The following is a 27,640-nucleotide window of genomic DNA, read 5'->3' as shown; positions in this document are numbered from 1 at the left end:
AAACAGGATGTGCTGCTGGGACAGCTTGCATGAAGGAAATGTGAGTCTCTCTCTCTCTCTCTCTCTCTCTCTCTCACAAACACACACAGCTCCACAAACAAACAAACAAAAAACCACCCCAGTGCCGTAACATCTGGAACTAGAGACAGTCATGGGTCCAAAGGTTTGCGAACATGGCAGATACTATGATTTTAAGATGCCATTATAGTTTTTACTGCATGCTGCAAATGTTAAGTTTTCGTTTGAAAAAACTAAGACAAATTTTCAAAAATGGCCACTGATTGTGGGTGCCCAGGTTGAGATACGTTGGTTCTGATTTTAAACAGGCTCTGAACCCTCTGCTCCTAGTGACTTCAAATGCACAAGGGCTTGCTCCTCTGAAAACTAGACCCAAGCTGCCTCAGCCTGGGCATTCAAAAACGGGGGCAGCCCAACTCAGTGGCCTAAATGTCTATCTTTTTCACATGCTGACACACAGCCAACACCTTGTATGCAGATGGGCTGCTCTCTCCTCTCAGCTCAACCATGCTGAAAACTGTCTCAAAGGGATGTGAATTCTGCTTCCTCTTCCACCCCATTAACCTCAATGAGGTGTGAACTTCAGAACCTCTTTGGGACCATTTATGTGTTAATGTTACCAAAGCACTGGCATTTGCCTATTCTCTCTCCTTTGCCTTTATAAAAATAGCTATCACATGCAACCCTCTTGCCCCCACAACAGCACAATTTATAGAGGGCACAGTTAAACCAAAGAGAGTCAGGAAATGTGAAAAATTAAGTACCTATGGCAACATGTTGTACATTTTACAGTAAACATGTAATGAAACAACCAAAAATGTAATACCCTAGATTTTACGAAGAAAAATAGAAATAAAAATGCTACATATGTGCAATGTACCAAAGTTAACATTTTAGTAAGAACCTTAACTTCTGTATTTCTCGCTTTTTAAAATTTCCACTGATGTTAGGAGTGCTGGATGAGTTGGGATTACCAGTTAACATGAATAAATGGATTGCAGTAACTGTTTTTGTAGCCAAAAGAGTTATTCTGAGAAAGTGGAAATCTGCAATTCCTCCCTCAAACACAGACTGGCTTAGTAAGCTCTCTGCTACTGCATTAATGGAAAAAATTACTCTGTTTAATAGAAATGCTTGGAAAAAATTTGGTCACACATGAAACTATTGCATACATTAGCAGTTCAGTATATATTAGTCCCCGATACTCATAGGTTATGTTCTCACTTATTTATTTAGATAGTCACTTTAAAAATTGATACCCTGCATGACCTCTATGGGTTCAGGTTTGTGTTTGTTGGTTTGTTTGTTTCTTCCAGGTTTTACAAATAATGAACACTGAATTGTGTTATTTATATGGTATTTCCATGTTGTGCGTGCATTTATATATGTTTTGTTTCGTTATATGTTTATATAAAAATAAAGTTTAAAAAAATTTTCACTGTGTGTCCGGAACACCAGTGTTTTGCATTTCCTAATAAAAGACCAATATTTGGTGTGACAACAATAGCAGCAGTTGGGGTGCTACAATCCCATATGAACACATATCAAGGTCAGGTCCCAGGACTTCTGCTTTTTTTTTTTTTTAAAAGGAAGTCTGAACTTAAATGACACATCAGCAATTATGATGAACTGGGAAGTATCTGTATTATTTGTTATGAATATGGTTCAGGCTTCTGTATGTTTGGTTATGATGGAGGTACTTCCTATGGAGTTTAATTAAAGAAACCAAGAAGGACTGGTAAAACAATGACACAGATAACAGTTAGTTGGGGAATACCCCCTAACTGAATCCATGGAATGGATTACTCTTCCCAAGGTTAAAGCCTGGAATCAAGGGGGACCCTACCCTCAAAGACCTTAGAAAAGAGTGGGGGGGTTGCAGAAGCTAGGAGAGGCTGTTCACAGTGTGTCAGTGAAGAGCTAACAGGCTGACAAACACAGCAGAAACTGCAGCACGGTCAGTCTGTTTCCCCCTGCCAGAGATGGAGAGAGCTGGGCTGAGGGGAATTTACAGAGGTGTAATGATAGCCATGCATAGGCAGGCCATTCGTCTGGTTTTAAACCAGACAGCCCTGCTTTTCTAAATCTTTGTCCCCTGCCGAGTACTGAGACTAAACCACCCATAGTTTTGTCCAGTATCGGACGAGAGATGCCGTAATGAAGAGTGCACTGCTCTGCCCTTGCCAATGTAATGTCGCATGCACTGTGTGAGAGAAGTCACGCCGGCAGGGGCAGAGTGGCATGCTCTTCAAAACGGCACCCCCATGCGGCATGACCTGACCCGAACCATGCACATGAGGTCACAACAAGAGAGGTAGGGTTATGCCGGCGAGGGCAGGGCCCATGCCATTCTCAGAAGTACCAGAATGTCCGCTACTCCAGGAATGTGTGAGTGGCCACCCTACCCATGCGTGTAGGGGCTTTTTATTTTTTTAACCCTGGGTTCTATGTACTTTGCACCTTTGAAGAATGAATAAAGAAAGCTTTGTTTTGAAGATGCTGTTTCTGTATCACTGCAAACATATGCTTGTCACAGGCTCCTCAAGGGAAATTCGTACCAGTGCCAAAACCAAGCTGGGCCTGTATCATTAACATAGTAGGGAGCCATGCATCCAGTCTGAGTCTGGTTGGACCACAGGATTCCACTCAGAATGAGGTGTGGGAAGCCAGGCCAGTCACCTGAGGAGTGTCTTGGGAAGGACTGAAAGGGGTAGGAGGCACAGTTAGTTCTATAGCCTTAACAATGTTTTTACCCATCTTTCACCAACACAGCTACTCACCTGCAATGAGGAGCATCTTCTTTGCACCGTCGGACAATTGAATCATTTCCTGGAGGTTCTGGAGTGGTGGACATGATACTGTGGTTGCGATTTCTCAGGGTTTGCTTTTATTTTAAAAAGAAAGAAAGAAAATCCATGTTAAGTGTCATATCCATTTCTCATTTTCAGAGTAACAGCTGTGTTAGTCTGTATTCGCAAAAAGAAAAGGAGTACTTGTGGCACCTTAGAGAGTACTCCTTTTCTTATTTCTCATTTTAAAAGCCATAAGTGTTTTGGTCTGGTGCTTTACTGACAGTCTCTGTCTTATATGGAGTAGGATAAACTCATTCCATGGTCACAGAGTACAATGCACATGAGCAATGCAAAGTGGCTGATTCACTGCAGAGTTTTAGCTTTAACCTTGTTAAGTGGGACATATGTTGCATTGTGAATACATGTATCAGAGGCTACAGAAAAAGAAAGAAAAATACATTTCTGCTCATTCTAAATAAATTAATAGCACCAGTTCATAAACTATTCTAAACTGCACTATAATCAAGACAGTGTAATTCATCAGTGTATCTGACTAATAGTCCCAAGAGTATCCCTATAAAGGCAGCTGAGCTTATTATGAGTGGCAGAGGGTCCTGGGGGCAGCATTTCTTACAGTGCTCCGGCAAGGTGTTTTGTTCTTCATCAGGTCTTTTATTAACACTCTGCAAGATCATTCTAACTACACCTGCTGTGCCGGTGCTCACATTGTGTATAATGGCATGTCTACCTTGGGAGATTATGGGGCTACTGCAGAAACGGATTGGTTAGTGTGTGCAGAAATTAGCAGCTGCTAGCTGCGCCCCTTCTCTGACCCACTGTGGGTTATGGACATGAAGGGCATGAGAAACTCCAATAGAATTTCAAATGTTCCACTAAAATCAATTACAAAGCAGCCTTTGAAGAAAAGCCTCCACCTCCTACACAAAGTGTTAAATGGAGAGATGAGATACCGAGAGCCTGTAAAGTCCTGTTGAAATATCTTTAAATAAACATAAGCCAGGTATGTGATTTTGGGAAAGGTTAATAACATGGTTCTAATAAAATGCTGGTAAAAAGAATTAGGGAACTAGTGACAGGGCCCTGAGTTTGATCGCAGCTGGGCTGCTAGTGCAGAGCTAGTTCTAGGGGTGGGAGCTCTGAATCACATTACAGGGAAGGTCACAGACAAACAAGGGGCACCCGAAGGTTCCTTACAATTTTGCCAACTTCACAGCCGCTGACTGAGTTATTGATGGAAACAGGATTGGAGGAACTGGTGTCTGTGCGGCTGCTGCTGGCATCAGCCCCATCTTCATCCTGTGCTCTGACTGCTGTGCTCACAAATGACAGAGACAAAGGCAGAGAGGGAGACGTACACCAGAGATATTTATATTAGATCCGCTTCACTATAAAACTCTTCCTCACATTCCCAACAAGACGTAGGATTTTCCAACCATTCGAGCTTATCTTCTGTCTGTCCCTTCATTCTCTTTACTAAATGGGAGATTGAGGAAGCTCTCCATTGACTTCTGATTCTATCACCCTTTCCTCCCTATCTTGTTGGGAGATGCTCTAAAGCAGGAATGTGCACACTTCTGGGGACCACCCTGCCCCTCATTCAACCCCTTCTTTAAAACACATTTCTCTTATGAGGTTCATGAACATTAAAGAAATATCTTATTTGTATAAAAACTTAAATGAGCTGGAGCTGGTCATCTGCTCCATGGGTGGAGATTAATCCATCTGCTCATTTAACATACTGTGTGTCTGAACTCTACTGATTGTCTGCTTAACATGTAGGCTCCATGGAGCAGTGACCATGTCTTCCTCTATCTTTTGTACAATGCTGAGCATACTGCCTGCACACAACAAATAATGCACATACTCCCTGCTCAAACCATTATTTTTTGTTAAATGTCTGTTAGTTAAATGCAGGGCACTAGGAAAATTCAGACAGCCAAGATGCACATGGTAATTTGGTGAGATTACAGCTAACTGATGGATATGTAAAAATTAATATCAGCAGTTAAAAATGAGTTAAAAATGCACTCCAGCTTGCCAACAGATAAGGTGACTGTTTAGATGACCCAGTAGATTAGGGGACCTTCTTACTCAAAGATTTCATCAATATTCAGAATCAGAAGAATGGTCTGATGATCTTTAAAGTAGATCTAATTTTGTCCCTTTTTAAATTATAATCAGATAGAAGATGCAAGTTAAAAGTAGCTAGAAAGCTGAGACTGTCTATGGGACAGGATAAAGGAGTCTATAGAGTGACCATGGATGGAAAGAATGATCAGACAGCCTCTCGTCAATTTGAAATGATGATTAACATCATTTAGTGCAAAAGAAGACTTTTCCTTAGTCTCTCAGGTTTAGTTTTGAGTTCGCCCTGTTGGCATGTTTGTTAGAACAAACTGACGCAGATGGACTAGATGAGACAGACTGAGACAGACAATTGGGACACTGGTGCTCTCTCTGACCTTGAAAATCTGATGCTTTGCTTGTATTGATGGGGGATTTAGCTCGTGGTAGCTGAAAGAAAGAAGACAGAAATCAAGCCAAACTCAGGGTAGGTGTCACATTCATTGTAAAACAGAGACCTCCCTTCCTTCCCCTTTGTCACACTGCAGAGCCTATGTGCCTTCATCAAACAGGGCCTGGAGAAGAGTTATTTAAACACCAAATGCACTGCAGTTCCCATATTCTGGAGAGGGAATGAGAAAAGATGAAATGGGTCTCTTGCGACTGGTTTCAACAGGCTGCTCATACAAGAAGCCTCCCTTTGCCATATAAAAGGGAAAAATGGACCTCTACTGCTCCCGGCAATAAAGGGAGCCGGGGCTCAGAAAGGTTAGGAAAGGCAGAGAGAATTCAGATGAGGACAGAGAAAGAGCAGCTCATACATTCTATACCAATCTTAGATGGTAGGTTTTTACAATTCATGAATGCAGTGGCAGCCACCGTTAGCCCAGTAGTCAGGGAAGTCAAGGGCCTCAGTCAGGCTGCCGCTTATATTTGATTGAGTAGGACATGCTTCATGTAATTCCAAATTAGCTAGCTAATTTTGCTCCAGATTTTGTTTATTTCTTCCGATTGTTCCTTCCATACGATGCCAGCTTTTCCATCAGTGCTGCATTTCCCACCAGCCATTCCACATGTGCTGGGCTTAGGGCAATAAACCAATTTTCAAGACATACTTTTTTCACTACTATTAAGGAGGCAAAGATCCATTTTATTGAAGCCATAGTGAGAATATAAATGAGCAGCACGAGTACAGAGAGCATAGGGGAGCAGGAAAAGGGGGCAACAATTGTCTCGCAAAACCTGATTGCTTTCCCCCCAACAAAGCCTGACTGTATCTCCTCCACAACCCATCTGAACTACACAGTTCTGGCCTCAGATTGGGACACACCTGGATTCCCTTCAGGTTCATTCTTCTCTTAAGTCGAGACTGATCAAGGAGGAAGAATTTATTGTCTTCTGCTGACTCTTCAGAGGTGGAGGAGTCATCTGCTTCCTGACCATTGGCTTTGGGGCCAGGAGCACCAAAGGTCTGGGAAATCATGGTAACCGGCAGATTCCTTGGTAAACTCTAGAGATAAAAGAGAGATTTTAGTGACCTTTTTCTGAAGGCTACTGCCAAAAGCGTAGCACCACTTCTCGTGGCCTCCCTTTAGTACATCTGGCAGGATTGCCTGTGGACCGAGTGAGGCCTGCATGCTCTGTTGTCATGGTGTTCAGCCACATACCTGTAGTTCAAGTGGTTCAGCCGCTGTCTATTGACCAAACAGATTGTGGTTCAGGTCTCAAACTAGAGACTGAAACTGAAATTCACAGAAATTTCTGTTCGTCTTTAGCAATAGTTCATGGCCCGTTACCAGTTTACCTATTTGCAAACTTCATTAGAACTAGCTCCTCAGAAAGAGTTGTTAGGAGTTTCCTTCCCCAGTATGCAGGTAATCCACCCTCTACATTTCCTCCTCTTCCATTTGGTGTCAAGGCTCAGCAGAAGTGAACTGCCAGTCTCGTGGTGGCAGAGCCAAGTTCCAACCCTTAGCCCTGGAGGGCTTCTCACAGCATTGAAATTGAATAGAAGAGAAATTTCCCTCAACTGCTTTTTTTCAGGCTAGCATTGCTGCTCACAGACGGAATAAAAATAAAATCCCATCCTCCTCTACATCATGCTGTAACTGAGACAGAGCCATGAAGAGAAGAGAGCACAGCTAGCTCTTCCTGGACCTACCTGGTCATTACAGTTCTCCTTAGAGAGTCGTCGGAGTTTGCACTCCAGGTTAACAATGCAAGCCTCCTTTCGGACTGCCTCGATCCGAAGTTCATCGTTCTTCTCCTCCAGCTCCCGGATCTGCTTCCTGTACTTGTCCTTCTCAATCAGGCACTGTGAGTACTGGGTCTGTGCCTCATCTCGGGAACGGAATGCCTGCAGAGGAAAGAAAACACTGCTTCACACATGTGTGTCACATGGGTTCTCGTCTTAATTTAGATTGCGCTGTCTTTGGGACAGGGACTGTCTATTACTGTGTGTTTGTACAGCTCCTAGCACAATGTTTGGGACCTCTGTGCACTATAGTAATATGATTAATGAAGATGATGATAGCTGACAACTTTTAGTTGGCAGCAAATGTTGCAGAGTGCTAACCAAAAACCTTGACACTAATAAGCAGCTTACTGTGTTGCCATTAAAGAGTCAGCACCCACTGGAAGCTGCCACAGAACCTCGAAGAATTTCCCTACGCTTAGACTAGTAGATAATAGCAGTATTGCAAATGCCACTACCTAGCAAGTGTTTCCTTTTTTTAATAGCAACCATTATATGTAACAAATGTAGTGACAGTTTGGGTCCAATTCCCCCCAATTCCCAGAGGTGGCTTCCAACAGAAACAGAAGAAAGAGAAGATCCAGTTTCTCATTGTTACTTCCCCCCCTCCAAATGTGATGTACCTGGTCTCGCTCCTTCTCTACCTCCTCGAGCTGTATCATCACCGTGGTCATACGGTGCTTGTACATCTCACAGTCTTTCCCCAGAGTTGAGCACTTTAATTCCAGGTCTTCTTTCTCCTCAAGATACTGCAAATGACACAGACTAATGAATAAAAGCAGTTCATCAAAGTAGTCGGTAGGTCTGCCCTGTGGCACGGAGGAGATTCCTGTTCACCTCCAGGTGCACACTAATCTATACATTTGCTTATATAAGACATAGACACATATGGCTAGAGTGTAGCTCCATGCTGAAAAGGCATGGCTGTGAGGAAGCTCAGACTACTGCAGTCCAAGCTGATGCTGATGGAGTCTTGTAAATTACCCCCACAGCAGTGAATGTTGTCTATGTGAAAATTAATTGATTTCAAGGAATTGCACCTGCCCTGCCCAGATGACCCTAGACAGATTCATGCGAACAGCTCAGGATGGGAAGTGAGGACTGAACCAAATTGCTACTGCACTTCTCCATTAGCAGTCACCTGCAAGTATCACTGGTCATCACAATCAGAGATCCCTCAAAGAGATCTGATCCCACTCTTTCAGTCCTGTCTTTCTCTCACCTTGTCTCTCAGATCCTCCACATGACGGATCTCCTCCTGGAGATAAAAAATCTTGTTGACCAGCTCCTGGCGGTCCTCTAGCGCCTCCTTACGGTCATGCTCCAAGATATCCAAGATGGCTTTGTCCGAATCTGGCAAGCTACGTTTGCCAGCCTGAGGGGACAAGGTTTAAAGATATAGGACAGGAGGAGAGAGAAAGAAAGAAACAGAGGGGTGGGGAGAAGAAAGAAAGAAACAGACAGTAGAAGAAAAAGAAGAGAAAATGAGATTGCAGCAGGAAAGTAGGAGAAAGGAGGGATATTTGTTAATGTTTTGAAAGCTGAACAAAGCCCTGCTCACTGTCAGAATGGCTGTGGAGAAGGGGTTGTTTTTACTGGATCTGATATAATTGGATACATTTTGGATGCAATGACAATGAACAGCCTCTCCTTTGCTCCAGGCCCTGCATTCAAAACCTCTCTCTATTAATCAGCCCACACTGAGCACAGAGTTTGCCCTTTGCCAAGGAGCAGGGCCCAAGAAAACATGTAGAGGAATTTTTAAAGCATGCAGACTTTGCATGACTGTGCTTAATGAATATTAAACACATGCCTAGAGTCACCAATGCCCCTGCCTAGAACTTATACTTCATTTTCTATAATGTCCAGAAACTTTCTTTTCCCCTTTAGGAATTAAAGTTAACAAGATGACTGTTGGAGAAATAAATTGCATCCAAAAATAACTACATAAACCGGGAATCAAAGTAAAAAATCTTAAGCAAGAAAAATGCAAATTTATTTTAAAAATACTTATAGTAAATTAGAGAGTCCACTGACATTTTGGTTACTGAATAAAATAAGTATTTCTAAATACTTTTTGTTTTTTTGAGAGTGTTTTGTTTCCATTTTTAGATAGTTATTTTTTGGTGATTATTTCCTTATTTCCTTGTGTGTCATAGTAATCATCATGTTAATTTTTTAACAGCATACGAGTCTTCAGATTAGATTGCATCTCAATGTAAGATTGGATATTTTTATACCTTTTTTTAAGATTTGACCTTTACCTTGTAGAAAACTAAGGCCTGGTCTATATTAGGAAATCAGGTTGGTATAACCACATCGCTCAGGGGTGTGAAAAATCCACACCCCTGAGTGACACAGTCAAACGGACCTAATCCCCGGTGTAAACTGCGCTAAATCAGTGGGAGAATTCTCCCATCGACCTACCTCCTGGGAGATGGAGTGCCTACATAGCACAGGTAGCATCTTCCCTGAAGCACTCTAGTGGCGAAGCGGTTTATGGGAAGGCAAGCCCTAAGGCTTCTTAGGCACTACCAGAGAGGCTACAGCTGTGCTCTGGCATAAGAATGAGTTGAGACTCTTTAAAAGGTGTCATTCTAAAAAGGAAAGTCTGTTCCTGCAAGGTGCTGAGCACCCACATGTTGAGATCGATCCTGGGGTCTGGCCAAGCCCTGCTTAGCACATCACCTGAAAAGGAGGGCTAAAGTGGCTGTGCCCTCCTTCATGCCCTTCCCTTACCCCAAATCTGGAGCTGGCCACCCCCTGGTGAAGCCCCCAGTGCAAGTTAGAGTAGTTTTCTGCAATAACCCACAAGGAGGTCATCTCAGTAGCTTGTCCCTTCTGGAGAGCAGAAACATTCTGAACAGGCCTCCTTTCCCCAGTCAAATCCCTTACTCCAGCGTGGGTGATGACATAGGGCTGGCTATGCAGACCCTACACCAGAAGAATTTAGGGGAGCTTGCTAAGGTGGTTTTGCATTGGTGAGGTTGGGCAAAACAACTCCAGCAGAGCCAGGATTTGGCTCATTGATTTCAATAGGAATTGAGAGGGCTCAGCACTTCATAGCAGACACTCAGCACCTTGCAGGATCCAGCCCTGTATTTGCATCTAGCTTTACTAGGTTAAGAATTCCTTTTGCTTGTGCATCTGTTTTATATGGGGTAATCTGCAGAAAGTTGGGGGCTGTGTAACCTTTTGGTCTTTGCAAACACGGTGATTGGGTTCATTGCAGCTTTGGGGGCACAGCTTCACCCCACATTTCCCACCAGTATAATGGGGGGGAGGGTGTACTGATTTCGAGGCAGAGAGTAAGGGGACGGGGTGTAATTCCTCCTCTGGTTTACCTGAATGATAGATTGTAACTCTTGGATTTTGGTCTTCATGATCTCATTCTCCCGCTCCAATTCCAGAACCTGTTCCTTCTTGGGTCGGTTTTCAATGTCATTCTTCAGCTTCAGTGACTGGTTCCTCTCCAGCTTGCATTCCTCCTCCATCTTATTCAACCGATGCTTCAGCTGGTCAATCTAGGACACCCCAGGAACAAATGAAAAGCAGAGAGGCACAGAAAAAAAAAGGTTATCCGAAATACATCAAGCCTCTGGTATATGCTTCTCTAAATACACCCTCACCTCTAGTTGAGTGCATACAAAACATGGACTTCATGCTCTTGCGGTGGTTAATTCCCAACAGCTCAATACAGTGCTAGCATGGTATGTTGGAATCCTTGGATAAACCACCATGAAACTTTAGTGCATCCTTGGGTAACTGTCCCAATATATTATTGATGCTGAAAAAACAATGTTTTTCCTTTCTCCATAGGCTGGGAAGTGCCACCCCTCACAGGGAATCTTACACCAATACACATCATCTCAGCTTAACATTTCATTATGCTGTGAGCCTCTAACCTGGATAAGCAAAGCAAGGATGAGTTCTACATACCTTTAGCATAACTGAAAATACCACTGAGCCAATTGCTACACTTCATCCTCCATCTGTGATTTAGACCCAAACCAGTCCAGAGCATCTCTTTTACCTCTAACTGGAGGTCCCGGCTCCTCATCACAGCCATGTTCTTCTCTTCACTCAGCTGGGCGTATCTCATGGCCAGGTTGTAGTTCTCATCCTTCACCTTGATCAGCTCGTCATTGTAGTTGTTCCTTTCCTCCTTCATCTTGTTGTATCTCTCCTGGAAGGTCAGTAACTCTATATTGTTCAGTTTCAGCTGCTTCCTGTCATCCTCCAGCTGGCGGGACTTGGCCAAGAGTTCACAGCGCTGCACATCCTTTGTCTTCACCTGCTGCTGTAGCTTAATGATTTCATTCATTAGGAAATGGGTGAGACCCTCATGTCCCTCCTCCACTGAAAAGAATGAAACAGCCCATCAGCTCCAAGGTCTTTTGCACTGCTCTAGAGCAGGTTAATAATGTGGGTTCAGGCAAAGTTGGAACAGCACAGGTGGGGAACAAACAAATGCACACACACAATACACAAACAATGAAATATACAGACACAGTCAAACTCACTAACAGACACACAAATACCAAACATAGACAATACAATCATCCATATATGCACCCCATCATATATAGAGTCACTATACACACACGTATATTTATAGTCATGCATGCCCACGTTCAGAGTACACACAGACATCATATGCAACTGCATATGTACACTCAAACTCATCTAGTCAGTCTTCACACACATTCTAATACACAGGCATATATACTACAATGGTGAATACACACATATACATGCACCTGGTTTTGGACTTGGTGGAGCAGGTTCATGTACACCCATTGGACTTGATTCTGATCTCAGTTATGCTGTTGCAAATCCAGAGTACCTTTGTCTATTTCAACAGAGCTACCCCAGACTCACATCAGTGTAACTGAGATGAGATTCTGGTCCCTAATTTATTTCTGTGAGGCACCTTGTAATGACTACCATTCTAGAAATGGAGGCAGACTGGGTAGCAGTCCTACTGAAGCTCTTCAGCTTCACTCCAGCAACCAGGGGTGTTGCTTTCACCAACAGCTTAGTCAATGCTAGGCCGTACCAGACCAGAGAGTGAGAGGTGGGAATGAGCTACCACCCGTCACTACACCTCATTAACACTTCTCATCTGAAAAAAAAATCGGAGTCTTCTCTCATGCCTTGACTCCAGCCCTTATTTCCTCAGGGACTGATCCTACTCACCGACAATGGTAGAAAATCTCCGTGTGGGCTCCTTCCCCGTCACCAGTTTGTAGAGTTCAGGATAGTAAAACTCCAGGCTCTCTAAGAAAACTACATAGCCCCTTTGCCCCTTGGTATGAAGGATGTCCAGCAGTCGGCCTAGGGACAACCCAAAAATAGTGCAATGAGAAAGGACACAGGAGTATGGAGAACAGGATAATCAGATATTGTAACCCTGAGGCCAACCCCGCTTCAGATTGAACAGTTGCTGGCACATAAATACACTCTGGAAAAGCCAGTCTTGTCACACTGTGCGCAGCTGATCTCATGAAGCTATGCCATGTATTCTCCATGTTTTGTGCGGGCTGTTACTCTGAAGGAATGGGGTAAGGAAGGTAGCGTTTGGATTTGAGCCTTTGAAAGACAAGTGGTATTCAACACAGCCCACGCTGTACAGTACTGAAATGCCAGAATGGCAAACCTTTCCACAAAAAGTGATGCTCAGATTAAAGGGTTGCTGCTGACCAGCCCCGATTGACAGAGATATCTGGGCACCTGGCATGGAAGTAGTTGCTTCCTATCATAACTGCAATGCATTGGCAAATTGAGGAATGAAAGCTTTGTGAGCGCCATTCTGTACAACACAGGCTTGGCCATAGTCACTATTACCAAACAGCTCTTCATTTTCGTGAACATCAGATTTTTCCCAAAAATCTAACTTAAAGGGAACAGAGACCCCTTCATAGATTTTAATTCAACCCTGGGGTCAGGTCAAACCCAACCCAGGCAATGCAGCACATAGTCTTGGCTGTTCAGGAATGAATTACCTGCTCGGTTAATTTTGGAGAGCAGCATATGCGAGTTGAGCACCTCATCCTCATCTTGCTCGTCGATGACTTTACACTGACGCAGATACGGGGTCAACTTGGCTGGATTGATGTACCGGCTCAGCATGTGCCGATTGCACTCTACATTCTCCCACAGGGCTTCCTCCTCATCTTTCAGCATCTCTAGGCAGTCATCCATTTCTGGCTCGGCTCCTTAGCAAGGGAAACAAATCAGCACGGACTCAGGGGGGTTTCAGTCCTGTTTACCATTCTGAGCTGCCCTGTCACATACGATGAACTCGGCTGCACCTCTCAGGAATGCTGATATTGCCCTATATTAAAACTGTTTGTGCTGAAGTGCAACCTGTCTTCAGCTCATCTGAGAAGTGACAGCTTAGAGAGGTTCTAGCTAGACTCTGAAGGAGGGCATATTGCTCAAGTGATGCTTTTGCATCCCAGTGAACTCTATGATGGTCCCTAAACATCAGAGAATTCCTCTTCTGAATGGTTACTGTGCTGCAGGAAGTGTAATGGAAGAAAGGGGCCTGAATTTGCAGAGCTCAGCAGCCCAAAGACATGCAGTCACTAAAGTACTATGGGGCATTCACTCTCCCCCGCCCCACGCAGGTTTAGCTCAGCTTTACAGATTTGAGCATGTACTCTTTCAGGTGTATGTGCAATGTGCAGGTACATGTGTAAGTGACTGCATCTGAATTTCCAAAAGTAGCTGTATGCATGTGCAGTACAGGGCGGCTGTCTGTGAATCAGTGCATGGGCATGAATGTAAGTACCTGTGTGCGTCCAGGTATCTGTGTGGGTGTGCATGAATGGGTTTAAATGTGTGTGACACCATCGGAGCATGAAAATATTCTTGACTCATGCAAATGTGGTCACATAATATTTGACCTGTTGCTAAGCGGTCTCCTGCCAACTTTTTCTCGGTGACCAGCTCATCTGGGGAGGTTACAGGGCAGGCAATGAGGTGAGAAAACATGTTGCGAAGTAAGTCAGCACACAGCAAAAGAAATCTCCCAGGAATCAGGTAGGAACGCTAGGTACTCTGAATTTTAAATGTTTTTATAATGTACTCTAAACTCAGCAATCAAGTCAGAGTTAGCCATTCTCGCTGGCTGGACTCAGCCTGTCTTCAAGATGTTAACAGCAGCCTCCCATTACTATATCACAGTAGTGCCTGGGAGAGCCCAACCCAGACTGCAGATCCACTTTACAAACACATAGGGAGAGAGAGTTCCCCCCCTGAGGAGCTTACAGTCTAAACAGACAGGACAGACAAAGGCTGGAGGAGATAGGGAGCTGAGAGCACAGAGAGATTCAGTGACTTGCACAAGGGGCCATCCACAAATTACATAATCATTAGGGGGTCCTTAATCTGTGTGTTTGTTCCAGCGTTCCAAGGGGGTGGGTGGATCTTAAAAAAAGTCACCAAAATGTGTTATGTAATTAATGGACAACCCCTAAGTTCACAGGGAGAAAGTCTGTGGCAGGAGCTGAACCCAGCTCTCCTGACTCCCAATACAGGGTTTCCAAGACCTTCCTTCCTAGCGATCTGTTTGAGAAAATAACTTTCTATGTGCATGGCCTACAATCAAGTGTAATAAGTGTGAAGAATGCTGCATACAGCAGATATATCATGTAAACACCACAACACCCTCAGATGGGGAAAGGAAAGGCAGAGACAGTCTCCTTAAAGCTCCTTCCAGAGCTTATGTTCAAATAAATTTGTTAGTCTCTAAGATGCCACAAGTACTCCTTTTCTTTTTTAAAAGGATGTGATCGAACAACAATGTGCTGTTCTCCAGGTCTGAGAACAGAGTTCTGCTTTATGAGACTTTTCTTAGTAACTGACTTTTAATCAGTAACTAATTAGCTCAATAGCAATAAACAATTTTCCTTGGGCCAGAAGAGTTCTCTTCAGTGTGTTATGACTTCCTCAGCCTCCAGTTTCAGGAACTAGCAAAACTGCCTGGCAAACACTGGGAATCACTGGGCTGAGCCAGCCTTTAGGTCTATGAAGCCTGGGGCCGAAAGCGCCTTCAAATGTGGGGGAACAAGAAATTTGACACCTTGTCTATGTGAGAAAGATTTTTCTGAATATGGTTTACTGCTAGAACTAATGCAGAACAACATTATAACATTCAAAAACCAGTCGGAGAACACTTCAATCTCTTTGGTCACTCGATTACAGACCTAAAAGTGGCAATTCTTCAACAAAAAAACTTCAAAAACAGACTCCAACTAGAGACTGCTGAATTGGAATTAATTTGAAAACTGGATACAATTAACTTAGGCTTGAATAAAGACTGGGAGTGGATGGGTCATTACACAAAGTAAAACTATTTCCCCATGTTTATTCCCTCCTCCCCCCGTTCCTCAGACGTTCTTGTCAACTGCTGGAAATGGCCCACCTTGATTATCACTACAAAAGGTTCCCGCCCCCCCCCGCCGCTCTCCTGCTGGTAATAGCTCACCTTACCTGATCACTCTTGTTACAGTGTGTATGGTAACACCCATTGTTTCATGTTCTCTGTGTATATAAATCTCCCCACTGTATTTTCCACTGAATGCATCCCATGAAGTGAGCTGTAGCTCACGAAAGCTTATGCTCAAATAAATTTGTTAGTCTCTAAGGTGCCACAAGTCCTCCTGTTCTTTTTACAGTAAGGGAGTATGCACACTGCTTTGTTGATGCTGTCTGTGGTCACTTGGGTGCCTTTGGCAGTTGTTACAGTGCCATCCAAGGCCTTCCTCCCCATGCTGGGGTTTGGTGGTGATCTCCCTTGCAAAAATCCAGTCCAGCTCCTCATAGTATGGACAGGTAGTGGGCGCATTACTGGAGGTCCCATTCTTGTCTCTTGCCAGAGCTCCTTTATTTTATAGCAGCACTGGCCTGTGTCCCAGGACTACCCCTTCTCCTCCATTTGTTTCTCCTTGCATCTAGTGACGTTGTTCAGATGGGCCTGGATGATCTATTCTTGCCAGAAGGCAAGGAAGTCCAAAACTGCCAGATGGGAGCACGAGGAAGCACAGGGCATGGCTGCTATATTGGGTATGCGGCTCCAGGTGTGTGAACTCACCACAGGCAGGAATTGCAAAGGAATGCACTTGCCTGAGTGCCAGCATTTAAAAGTCCATTCAAAACAACCCCAGAACAGTAGAGGGCACACAAGAGGGCACACAATCCAGATGTGAAGCTATGCAGTTTCGACAGCAGTGGGAGGACTGCCTGAAGCGAAACAGTTAATCCAAACTCCAGATGTGTTCACAGGAACCTTACACTGAAAAAACTCATTCTGGAATAGTGGTGTTTCACTTCCAAAGTAGAATAATAAGTGTAGGATACGATGCCAGAGAATTAAAACAGAAAAAAGTATGTGTGTGTAAGGTAGTTTATCCCCACCCCCCCGCAAAAAACCCTAAAGTTATCCCATGCACACAAGGCCTAAGAGTATCATAGCTTTCATTCTTTTAAAGCTAAATTTCTAGCCCTTTTCCTTGAGAGGATGGACCAAATGTGGGTCAAAGCTTGGAACTAAAGATCACAGGGCTAGTCTTTTGCATCCAAAAGCCCAATGCCCCAGATCCTTTGATTTTTGATAGGTTTCCAATAAGCTCACAGCTGGGCCTTGAGGGGAGCAATATAAACTCTTCTCTGGAGTTCACAACACCCCAGAATCTCTTCTAGCCTGCTCTTTGGAATCAGGAACTGTTACATTCTTTGCCAGTGCTCCCTTGGGACATCACTGAGGATCGGATCCCTCCATGAGATGATTCAGAGCGGAGTTCGCTCAGCAATACTACTCTATTGCAAAAAGAAAAGGAGGACTTGTGGCACCTTAGAGACTAACCAATGTATTTGAGCATGAGCTTTCGTGAGCTACAGCTCACTTCATCGGATGCATACCGTGGAAACTGCAGAAGACATTATATACACACAGAGACCATGAAACAATACCTCCTCCCACCCCACTGTCCTGCTGGTAATAGCTTATCTAAAGTGATCATCAAGTTGGGCCATTTCCAGCACAAATCCAGGTTTTCTCACCCTCTACCCCCCCCCCCCTCAAACTCACTCTCCTGCTGGTAATAGCCCATCCAAAGTGACCACTCTCTTCACAATGTGTATGATAATCAAGGTGGGCCATTTCCTGCATAAATCCAGGTTCTCTCACTCCCTCACCCCCCTCCAAAAACCACACACACAAACTCACTCTCCTGCTGGTAATAGCTTATCCAAAGTGACCACTCTCCCTGCAATGTGCATGATAATCAAGGTGGGCCCAACTTGATGATCACTTTAGATAAGCTATTACCAGCAGGAGAGTGAGTTTGTGTGTGTATGGGGGTGGGGGGGTGAGAAAACCTGGATTTGTGCTGGAAATGGCCCACCTTGATTATCATGCACATTGTAGGGAGAGTGGTCACTTTGGATAAGCTATTACCAGCAGGAGAGTGAGTTTGTGTGTGTGGTTTTTGGAGGGGGGTGAGGGGGTGAGAGAACCTGGATTTATGCAGGAAATGGCCCACCTTGATTATCATACACATTGTGAAGAGAGTGGTCACTTTGGATGGGCTATTACCAGCAGGAGAGTGAGTCTGTGGGGGGGAGGGGGGCGGAGGGTGAGAAAACCTGGATTTGTGCTGGAAATGGCCCAACTTGATGATCACTTTAGATAAGCTATTACCAGCAGGACAGTGGGGTGGGAGGAGGTATTGTTTCATATTCTCTGTGTATATATAAAGTCTGCTGCAGTTTCCACGGTATGCATCCGATGAAGTGACCTGTAGCTCACGAAAGCTCATGCTCAAATAAATTGGTTAGTCTCTAAGGTGCCACAAGTACTCCTTTTCTTTTTGCAAATACAGACTAACACGGCTGTTACTCTGAAACCTGTCACTCTATTGCAGAAACGTTTTCATAGGAATTAAAAAAAACCCTCCATCAAGATCCCCCACATTTAGAAATATAAGAATTTCATTATAAAACAAGGATTTACTACACATGCACTAGCCATCAAAAACATCCAAGAGGCGTGGTCCTCGTCTCCATACAAGAGCCTTTTTGCTTCTTTCTTTACATCTCCCACCTTTGAAGTCCAGCATGACAAACATCCTTGACTCCTCTCAGAGCTGCTGCTTGGTCTATTACAGGGGCTATTAGTGAGTAAAATACAGCACCCTCTTCCCTTCAGGAGCTCAGGGTTTTGCTGTTGTGGGATTCCTTGGGTCGGATTCTGTTCTTATTTACAAGAGTGTGAGCCTGGAGTAACTCCATTTTCTTCCATAGAATTACTCCAGCTGTTCACTGGGAAAACTAAACGTGATTCTATGACAGCACCAAATGTCTATTTAACCTAATACTCTATAATGAATTAAATAATAGTGAGAGGCTGGAGCCTTGGTGCTCTGGTCAGGAAACAGAGGAGGTCAACTGAAGGCCAATGAAAACTAACAAATTCACTGCATGAGTGGCTAAGCGTTTTAAATGGAGAAGAGACTTCCAGCAGCACACACTTCCTGCATGTCTGAATTGTATTATTCCCTGCCTCTGCCCTTCCTTCTTCTGACACCTTTGCAGAGAAGCTGTTTTCACTTAAAATAAAAACCAATTAAAAATGACAGATTTCAATGTCCTTGAAATGTGTAACCATTTATTGCATCTGATCTTTATAAGCATTCTCTAGCATCTGATTCCAGCACTTCTTGAGCTGTAACCTGACACCTTCAGAGACTATTAAATACCATGGAAACACTTTGGCATCCATCACAAATCACAGGTGCAAATACACAAACTTGGGCTGACTTGAACAGTGATTTGGCCATAAAGAAATAAGACTAACCACAGCAGTTGAGAAATTGCTCTCCCACTGTTCCTTTCAGTGTTTAGTATACAAGATATTCTTTAACAGTTGGAGATCTTAATCCAATAATAACCTCCAGCTAGTCCTAACTATTTCAAAGGTCTTCGTGGATTCAGAAGAATAAAAGAGAGAATTCCTTTTTACATTAAAAGAAGCATTCTCTTCCCCTCTCTCTTTCTCTCTCAGCCTTCTCCTGGCTGTTTCACACAAATGCACCTTCCTATGTGTTTGCTATTTTTTTCTTTTTGTTATATTTTTTGACTGAACAAATCACCTCACAGTTAAAGCTCTTCTCTGGTCTCTCTCAGCCTTCACTCTTTCACATGCCAGGGACTGCTCTCCACTGATCAAGGTGAAAAAACCGCCCAGGCTTTAGAGCCAGGGTTCCATAAAGCACTCATCTCCAGGTCAGATCTAAAGCTTCATTTTTAGACAGATAAAATGCTTGGGGTTTAATTCTTATTCTAACAACATCCAGTGAATGAATTTAGCTTTGAATCCTGGGGTCTCTTAGTTAGGCGGAAGTCCAAAGGCAGGACAGGCAAGGAGCTTCCCTTAAAAGCAACAAGAACAGCATGGGAAAAATCCTGGGGATGGAGGAGGAGTTGTTCTGCAATTCAAGCGAGCATTGCTAAAACACTGTTGTGAAAAAGCTCCCATGGCCAGACTTCTATTCAACATAGCAGAATTCACCATGATGGTGCAGAAGTTAATCCCTCCAGCCCCTTAATTGTTTCCATTACTTTGCTCTGAATTCTTGCCACTCTATCAGTCCTGAGGTGACCAGAACCAAACCCTGCTCTCTAGAACTGAGTGGGAGCAAGTGTTCAGCTATCTCTGTGGATCACTTGGTTGCTCCTTCGTGAGATACGAAAAAACACAGGGTGCCGTGCAAGTGAGGAGGAGGAGGAAGTTTATTCTGGAAGTGGTGAATTATCTGGGTCTCTTGGACTTCCGCATTTTGTTCACAGATGTTCATAGTGTGGTGGCAGTTAAAAAGAAACCACAACACAGAAAATTCTCATGTTAACTACACATTAATATACAAACGGGGTGGGGGTGGGGAGAGAGTGGGTTAGTGTTTGATGCTAAATAGTTGAAATAAAAGCAAGGTCTTAAATAATATTTATAAAAAAGAAAAGGGTTATATAAGAAAGATAACATTTTAAAGCTGGAACCTGCAAGCTGTGTGCCTATTATCATCAGCAACACTTTGTGTGTATGTTTTAGCTCATTCTCTTCCTTTGTATGTTTCTTTGGCACACAAGGGACAGGAAGTGCCCTCGTAGCATGTGTTTGCAGAGCACCTAATACAATAAATCATACCTAAGGCTGTGAGTTTGTCACGGAGATCACAGAAGTCACAGACTCCGTGACTTTCCAGGACCTCCGTGACTTCTGCAGTGGCCAGTGCGACTGGCCCATGGGGCCACCTGAGCAGCTCCGGCAGCCCCTGGGTCAGCCGCAATGGCTGCTGCTGGGGCAGTCTCAGGTCACCGTGCCTCTCTTCCCGAGCAGCAGGAATTTGGAGGGGTGTGTGTGTGTGTGGGGGGGCCCTCAGGGCTGGGGCACGGGAGAGGGTGAGGGCTCTGGGTGGCGCTTACTTTGTTGGGGGGGGGGCCTCCCCAGAAGTGGCTCGTATGTCTGGCTCCTAGGCAGAGGTGCGGCCAGGGGGCTCTGTGCACTGCCCCTCCCTCCCGGCACAACCCCTGCAGCTCCCATTGGCCGCCAATGCAGCTCATGGCCAATGGGAGCTGGTGCTCGGCGTGGCAGCAGCATGCGGAGCTGGCTGGCCGTGCCTAAACCTAGAAGCTGAGGGACAGGGTTGTCGCTGCTTCTGGGGATGCATGAAGCCAGGTAGGGAGCCTGCCAGCCACACCAACCCCCCAGCACCAGCGGGGGTCCTGGGCTGCACGCCACTGCCGCCCTCCCCCCCAGCACCTGCGGCGTCCCAGTCTGCCCCCCCCAGCACCCGCAGCACCCCATGTCTGCCTTCCCCAGCACCCGTGGTGCCTCCCGGCCTTCCCCCCCTCAAGTACTCATGGCACCCCTGGTCTGCCCCCCACCTCAAGATTTTGTCTGGGGTATATAGTAAAAGTCATGGACAGGTCACAGGCCATGAATTTTTGTTTACTGCTCGTGACCTGTCAGTGACTTTTACTAAAAATACCCTTGACAAAAACATAGCCTTAATCATAATACTAATGACAGCAGAGAGCTTTTTTCATAAGCCCTCTCTTTGTATAGATGCAGCTTTGCAGTATCAGAGCAACATACTACAACAACAAAACACAATAAAAAGAGAAGGATTTAGTGCTATTTTTTCTCCCAAAGGAAAATCAGAGTGTGAAATGTGATAAGGAAATCACTTCTTTTGCTTAAAGAACCAGGAAAAGTGTTTTTTGTCTTGACTCTGCCACTAGTTTTTCATATAGTCTTGGGTAGGTCATTGAAGGCCAAATGTTCAAAAGTGGCCTCTGAAGTGCAGGTGCTGAACTTTAGACAACCACAGTCTAGTTTTAGAGGTTCTGAGCACCCACCACTCTCACTGATTCCGGCTGGAGTTCTGGGTGTTCTGCACTACTGAAAATCAGGCCCCTTTTATTTAGATGCATAACTATGGATTTAGATACCTAACTCTGGGCACCACATTTGAAAAGTTTGTCCAGACAGGTGTCTAAATTTGGATACCCTAAAGGAGGAGAACCTAAAATCAGAGCCTGCTTTTGAAAATTTGAACCTTAGTCCTGGTCTACACTCGTGGGGCAGGGGGCGGATCTATCTAAGTTACGCAACTTCAGCTACGTGAATAACGTAGCTGAAGTCAACGTACTTAGATCGACTTACCGCGGTGTCTTCACCGTGGTGAGTCGACTGCTGCCACTCCCCCGTCGACTCCGCCTGCGCCTCGCACGGCAGTGGAGTACAGGAGTCGACGGGAGAGCGCTCGGGGGTCAATTTATCGCGTCTAGACTAGACATACCCTTAGTCTCCTTGTGTTGCAGTGTCCCCATCTGAAAATGAGGATAGCAATAAATACCAACATCACAAGGCAGGATTCATTAGTAACTGCAAAGCACTTTGAAATCGCAGGATGGTAGGTATTTGGGAAGTGTTATTTATTATTACCACAGTATTATTACTTCAGATTCTGAAATCCTCAAAGTATCTCTAGGAGGCTGAGAGCGTTGCTGGATAATCAGGGTTGAAAATAGCTATGTTTCTGCTTTACATAGTTTGGGTGGACACTGAAACAACCACTGCTATCAGCACTCCCTCTCTCTGTCTATAAGAGAGTCAACCAGCTTGATAAATGCCCCAAGGTCAGCAAAATGTAGAAGATATAAAATGACGGACCCATAAAAAATAGAATAGAAAGTTTTAAACACAATATAGTTTTCCATTAGCATAAATACCTTCTATCCACTTCTCTTACTGAGTCAGGCTTCTTGTTACAAATAACTTACAGAGGGAAAGAGACCATTACTAGATTTGCAGGGAATCAGTGAGGTAAAGCTGGGTCCTTGTCATAAGGCATGCCCTCATCCCAATCAGGAGAAGGCTAACAAGCTTCTCTGGGCTCAAATGGTACCAAATTGGCACACCTGCAAAGCGTATTCCAGCTAAAGGAAGCAAGCTTAAAAAAGAAAGCTTGTCACAGGAAGAAGTAGCAACCAGGAGGAAAGCTGGTGTGTCTCAGAAGTAGTTGACTCTTGCAACAAAGCAGCTGAGAGGGAAACAGCTGACAAGACTCTGCTGCCTACAAGGACTTACTAGACCCAGGACAACCTGATCACTGCAGGGCAGGGGTTGAAGATAAACCTTGACCCAGGTCCATCTGTGCCAGACTGACATACAAATCAGACCTCTATAAGGGAACTCAGAGGCTGAATGTCCCCTTAAGCAGGAGATCCCCATAGAGCCATAGAGTTTGGAGTAAAGTTCCCAAATGGGGAAAGGACTATGGAAGTGAAAGAGACTCAAACTGCTTGAGTGTGACCCAAAGGAGAGGCTCAGCCTATCACAGTCGTCACTGAGGACAGCTGAGAGGCACGCTCATACATCACTCGATTTCACTCCCAGTTCACAAGAGAGTTACCCATTATTCAGTTTCCCTCTGGGTCCACAAGGGAACCAACTATCATTTTCAGTACACATCAGAGAAGCGAGAGAGGGACAATCCAAATCAAACACCTACACTGTGGTTCAGAATGCTCTAGAAGCAAACCCAACTCACTGCTGGCAAAAGGAGAGAGAAAGAATTCCTCTTCACTTTTCATATTTATCACTTCCTCAAGAGATTCAGACCTAGAAGAATAAAAAGGAGAAATCTACAAAGTTGTCCCTATATTTATGTTTGTCCTTATGAAATATTAAAAGAGTGGAATAAATCCCAGGAGATTAGTTCCTAGTCAGGAGTTGTAAACAGGAGAGAACAACTGGAATGAACCTCAGAAGAGTTCTACTTTCCCAACTAATAATGGAACCAGATAAAACTCCATTCCACCAAAAAGTGAAAGAATCATGCATGGATGAAGCAAGGATCAATTATTATCGTTATTGCGTAGTGCTCAGAAGTGGCTTTGCACTTCACAGTCTAGAAAAGATGACACACATCGAAGACAGAATGCTGGCAATTGTTCCACATGCCAGGATAATCTTGCTTAATATCTGAACCATACACACTCTTGCTTATTCCATTTAGTTTTACTTGGGGTTGCATGGGGATTCCCATCCCTAGCTTTAATCTATTTTGTGGAAGGGCAAATTGCTCCTTTACTGAGAATGCTGGTTTGTCCTATAAGATGTTGCTGTGGAGGTCATGTGTTCTCCTAATCAGTGCAATAATATTTAGTTTGTCCCTGCAGTGACTTCAGTCCGGTACAAGGTTAAGATTCATGTTTTCTGCAGTTCTCTCCATCTGGTAAGATATCTGTGGTCCAGGGCAAACCTACTGTACATTCCTCAAGTCTGTTAGCATTAGCCCTTCAGAGTTCTTATCTAGTTCTCATACAGGAAGGAAAATGACTAATTTTGTCTGAATAGCAAAACCCACAACAGATTGTAATAGCCCAGACAGGCAGCATCCAATCAGATTTGCCTGCACAACATCCATTACCAATAATAAAAACACAGAAAATGGAAAAAACCCTCCTTCGCAAACAGCGGGGTAGCTACTCTTAGGCTTTTTTGCCACCCTTTCTGTGTGTATTCTCTTCTATGCAGGTATTTCTATCCCACCCACCACCATAGCATCTGAGCACTAGTTGTGTGAGGAATCATTCTGAAAAGCATCTGTGAGTGACTTAGGAGTCTACAGCCCATTTTGAACGCTGTGAGGCTACGCCTGCACTTAAAATGCTACACCAGCATAGCTGCAGCTGTGCTACTGTAGTGCTTCAAGGTACACACTCCCTACAGTGCTGAGAGGGGTTCTCCCACTACTGTAGTTAATCCACCTCCCAGAGAGGTGGCTAGGCTGTAGCTCGCAGTAGCTAGGCTGACAGAAGAGTTCTTCCATTGACCTAGTACTGTCTTTACACCAGGATTAGGTCTGTGGATTTTTCACACCCTGAGACATAGCTATGCCAATGTAAATTTTCAGTGGAGACCAGCCCTAAGACAATGAGACTTGGGCTCCTAAGAGTCGAAGTCATTTTTGAAAATGGGATTTAACTTAGACTCTTCTGAAAGCGTTACCCATGTCATTTCCCAATACATACTAAGAGAAAAAGGAATGATTAAACCTGTGATCTGGACAGACAACTTGACAAGTAGTACTTGTGACACCTTAGAGACTAACAAATTTATTTGAGCATAAGCTTTCGTGAGCTACAGCTCACTTCATCGGATCACCCATTGTTTCATGTTCTCTGTGTATATAAATCTCCCCACTGTATTTTCCACTGAATGCATCCCATGAAGTGAGCTGTAGCTCACGAAAGCTTATGCTCAAATAAATTGGTTAGTCTCTAAGGTGCCACAAGTACTCCTTTTCTTTTTGTGAATACAGACTAACACGGCTGCTATTCTGAAACTTGACAAGTGTTACTCCTGGGGGAATTCTGCGCCACTGCACAATGCAGAATTTTGCAGAAATTAATGTTGTGCACACAGAATTTCCTTTTTCCCCCACAGAAATGGGCTGCAGAGATGCTCGCTGCCACTAGGGTAAGTGCAGAGCCCAGCTCGCAAATAGAAGACAAGGCCGGGGGAACTGGAGGGTTCCCAGCAGCTGCAGTTTCCAGCACACCCTGAAGGAAGAAGGGGGCAGTGCGCAGGAATCACCATGCAAGCCCGGGACCCAGCATCAGGCTGTTTCTCCCTCTGGATCCCTGGCCTCTCGGGGGGGAGGGTAAAGGATAAGAGTGTCTGGGCTGGGGGGGCCATGAGTGCTGTGAGTGTCTGGGCTGGGAGGGCCATGGCTGGGCTCTAGAGGGGAGAGAGTGTGAGTGTCTGGCCCCCCCGCTGGGCTCTGTGGGGGAGGGAGCAGAGAAAAAGGAGCTGGGTTGTTGTAGGGGTTTCTTTGCCTCTCTACTCCTGGGGGAATTTTTGTGAGTGTCTGTATTGTTACAGATATACTTGCTGATAGGTATTTTGAAATAAATTACCAAAATAACTGAAACTGGTGTGATTATATAGTGAAATTTTGACAAATAAAATTTGCAGAATTTTGAAGAATTTTAAAATCTTGTGTGCAGAATTTTTAAGGTGCAGTATTCCCCCAGGAGTGTCTGAAGAAGGAAAGGTGAGAGAGAGGTGAATGCATACAGAGACAAAGAGGAGACACAAGAGAGATGGGGATGAAAGTAAGAAGGGTTGTAGTAAAAATGGAGAGAGGTGAGAAGCAATTGGGAAAATACAGGGAGTGTAAGATGGGGAGGTCCGGAGACAGACCTTGTCATGCTAAAGATTAGGGTTAGTTCAGAGCATGCAAATCAAGCTAATGGTACAATAATTTTAATAATTTACCATAGGAATTTACTTCATGCATTTAAAAGGATTTGAGAAGCAGCAAGCAGAGAGTCGAAAGCTTGACACTTAGCTTAGCTTTAATTTACACATCCTCCATGCTACTGTGCATGATGATGAGGACAACAACAATGAGGATGATAGTGTAATACAAACATGTTTAAAAACTGGAATTTTTTTGTTTGAATGCAGCATTTAGCTGCTGACACAGACACGCTCTTTTTACTCGTGTGTGGGAAAAGCAGAGGTATAAAAAGAGGCTGTTGTCCTTGGGTAGTACATGGCTCATGAGATACTTGATCTAGGGAAAGGTGTTGAGATTGCGGAAAACCCGTTGCCAGGCTTCACACTTGTTTTTAGTGGTGGTGAACAGTCTGCTTTTACAACTGGGATCTGGACTCCAACTAGGCTAAGAGGAGGAAGAGTTACGAGTTAAGAGGAAGAGGAGGACAAGATGCTAGGTAGAGGAAGGTCAATTCGCCAGCCTTTCAACTCAGGAGATCTGGGTTCAAAATTCACTTTGGCCACCAGTGCAAATGAGTCTGGTGATTTTAGCTTAGGCCTTATTGTTAAGGCTAAGATTTTGTCACACATATTTTTAGTAAAAATCACGGACAGGTCACGGGCAATAAAGAAAAATTCATAGAAACCTGTGACCTACCTGTGACTTTTACTAAAAATATGCGTGACAAAATGGGGAGCTGTGGGGTCCCCACACCATCCCAGAGGGCCCCAGCTTGGAGCTGTGGGGTCACCCCACTTCCCATGGCTCCCAGCTTAGGGCACCTCAGCAGCTTGCGGTGACTTGGAGCTCCAGGGCACCCCCACTGCCCGTGGGGAGCTGCGTGGCACCCGCCCACGATGGCTGGGAGCTCCCGGGGGCCTTGCCACACGTTGTTTGCCAGGGACTACGGGGCACCCCCACCGCCCACAGCAGCTGGCTACGGGGGCGGGGGGAGGAGGGAACCCTGCAGCTTCCAGTTGCCGCAGGCTCAAGTCACGGAGGTCTCTGGAAGTCATGGATTCTGTGACTTCTATGACAAAATTGTAACCCTACTTATTGTATATATTTGTGTGTGTGTGTTCGTCTCCATCATAAACTAGCACATAACTCTGGTACAGTGAGCCTTGGCTCATGATTAAGTTGAATTGACAGAGCTGTGTGGGAACCAAGGTTGGGACAGAGGTTCATTCCCACGTTAGCAAAAGCTCCCACTGCCCTTGCGTGCATTATAGCCGGTTTTCACCAGTGCTATTAGCATCTCCCTTTTATGAGTACAAATAGATAAATATTAAGAGAGAAAGAAATGTAATTGTACCATATACAATTATCATAGGTGTTATTTACTTAAGTTTTGGCTTATTGTAAACCCATATGTTACCTGGATTAGAACATGCATCCACAAAATTCAAACTTGCAATGTTTCTCTCATCCAGTGAGGTCAATGGGATTCTTGTTGAAAGTACAGTATTCTGTCATTTCCAAACAACCAATTCATGACATGGAATGTCTGAGAGTCAGGACCAGATTGTCTCATTTTCCAGGAAGTGTCCAAATTCAGGAAGAAATAAGCACAAACTCATGTGACATTCCAATGAGCAGAAAGGCCCAAATTTTCATCTGTTACATTCATG

The 27,640-nt window shown here is 44.4% G+C and overlaps 1 protein-coding gene across 1 annotated transcript in view; it reads right to left on the bottom strand.

The window, feature by feature from the left end:
• The window catches only part of CARD11 (caspase recruitment domain family member 11), a 70,983-nt gene that overhangs the window by 25,172 nt on the left and 18,171 nt on the right, over positions 1-27,640 (bottom strand). The window contains exons 2-12 of the mRNA XM_077828977.1: positions 13,155-13,367; positions 12,349-12,486; positions 11,183-11,508; positions 10,494-10,673; positions 8,372-8,524; positions 7,773-7,898; positions 7,057-7,251; positions 6,226-6,405; positions 5,294-5,345; positions 4,026-4,141; positions 2,799-2,902 (exon numbers count right to left, since the gene is read on the bottom strand). Of these exons, the coding sequence (XP_077685103.1) occupies positions 2,799-2,902; positions 4,026-4,141; positions 5,294-5,345; positions 6,226-6,405; positions 7,057-7,251; positions 7,773-7,898; positions 8,372-8,524; positions 10,494-10,673; positions 11,183-11,508; positions 12,349-12,486; positions 13,155-13,367 (1,783 nt within the window). The remainder of the gene's footprint in view (positions 1-2,798; positions 2,903-4,025; positions 4,142-5,293; positions 5,346-6,225; positions 6,406-7,056; positions 7,252-7,772; positions 7,899-8,371; positions 8,525-10,493; positions 10,674-11,182; positions 11,509-12,348; positions 12,487-13,154; positions 13,368-27,640) is intronic.

Source organism: Eretmochelys imbricata, chromosome 10, assembly GCF_965152235.1.
Source record: "Eretmochelys imbricata isolate rEreImb1 chromosome 10, rEreImb1.hap1, whole genome shotgun sequence".
In the NCBI taxonomy this organism is placed as follows: Eukaryota; Metazoa; Chordata; order Testudines; family Cheloniidae; genus Eretmochelys; species Eretmochelys imbricata.
This window is presented reverse-complemented; position numbering and strand designations above follow the sequence as displayed.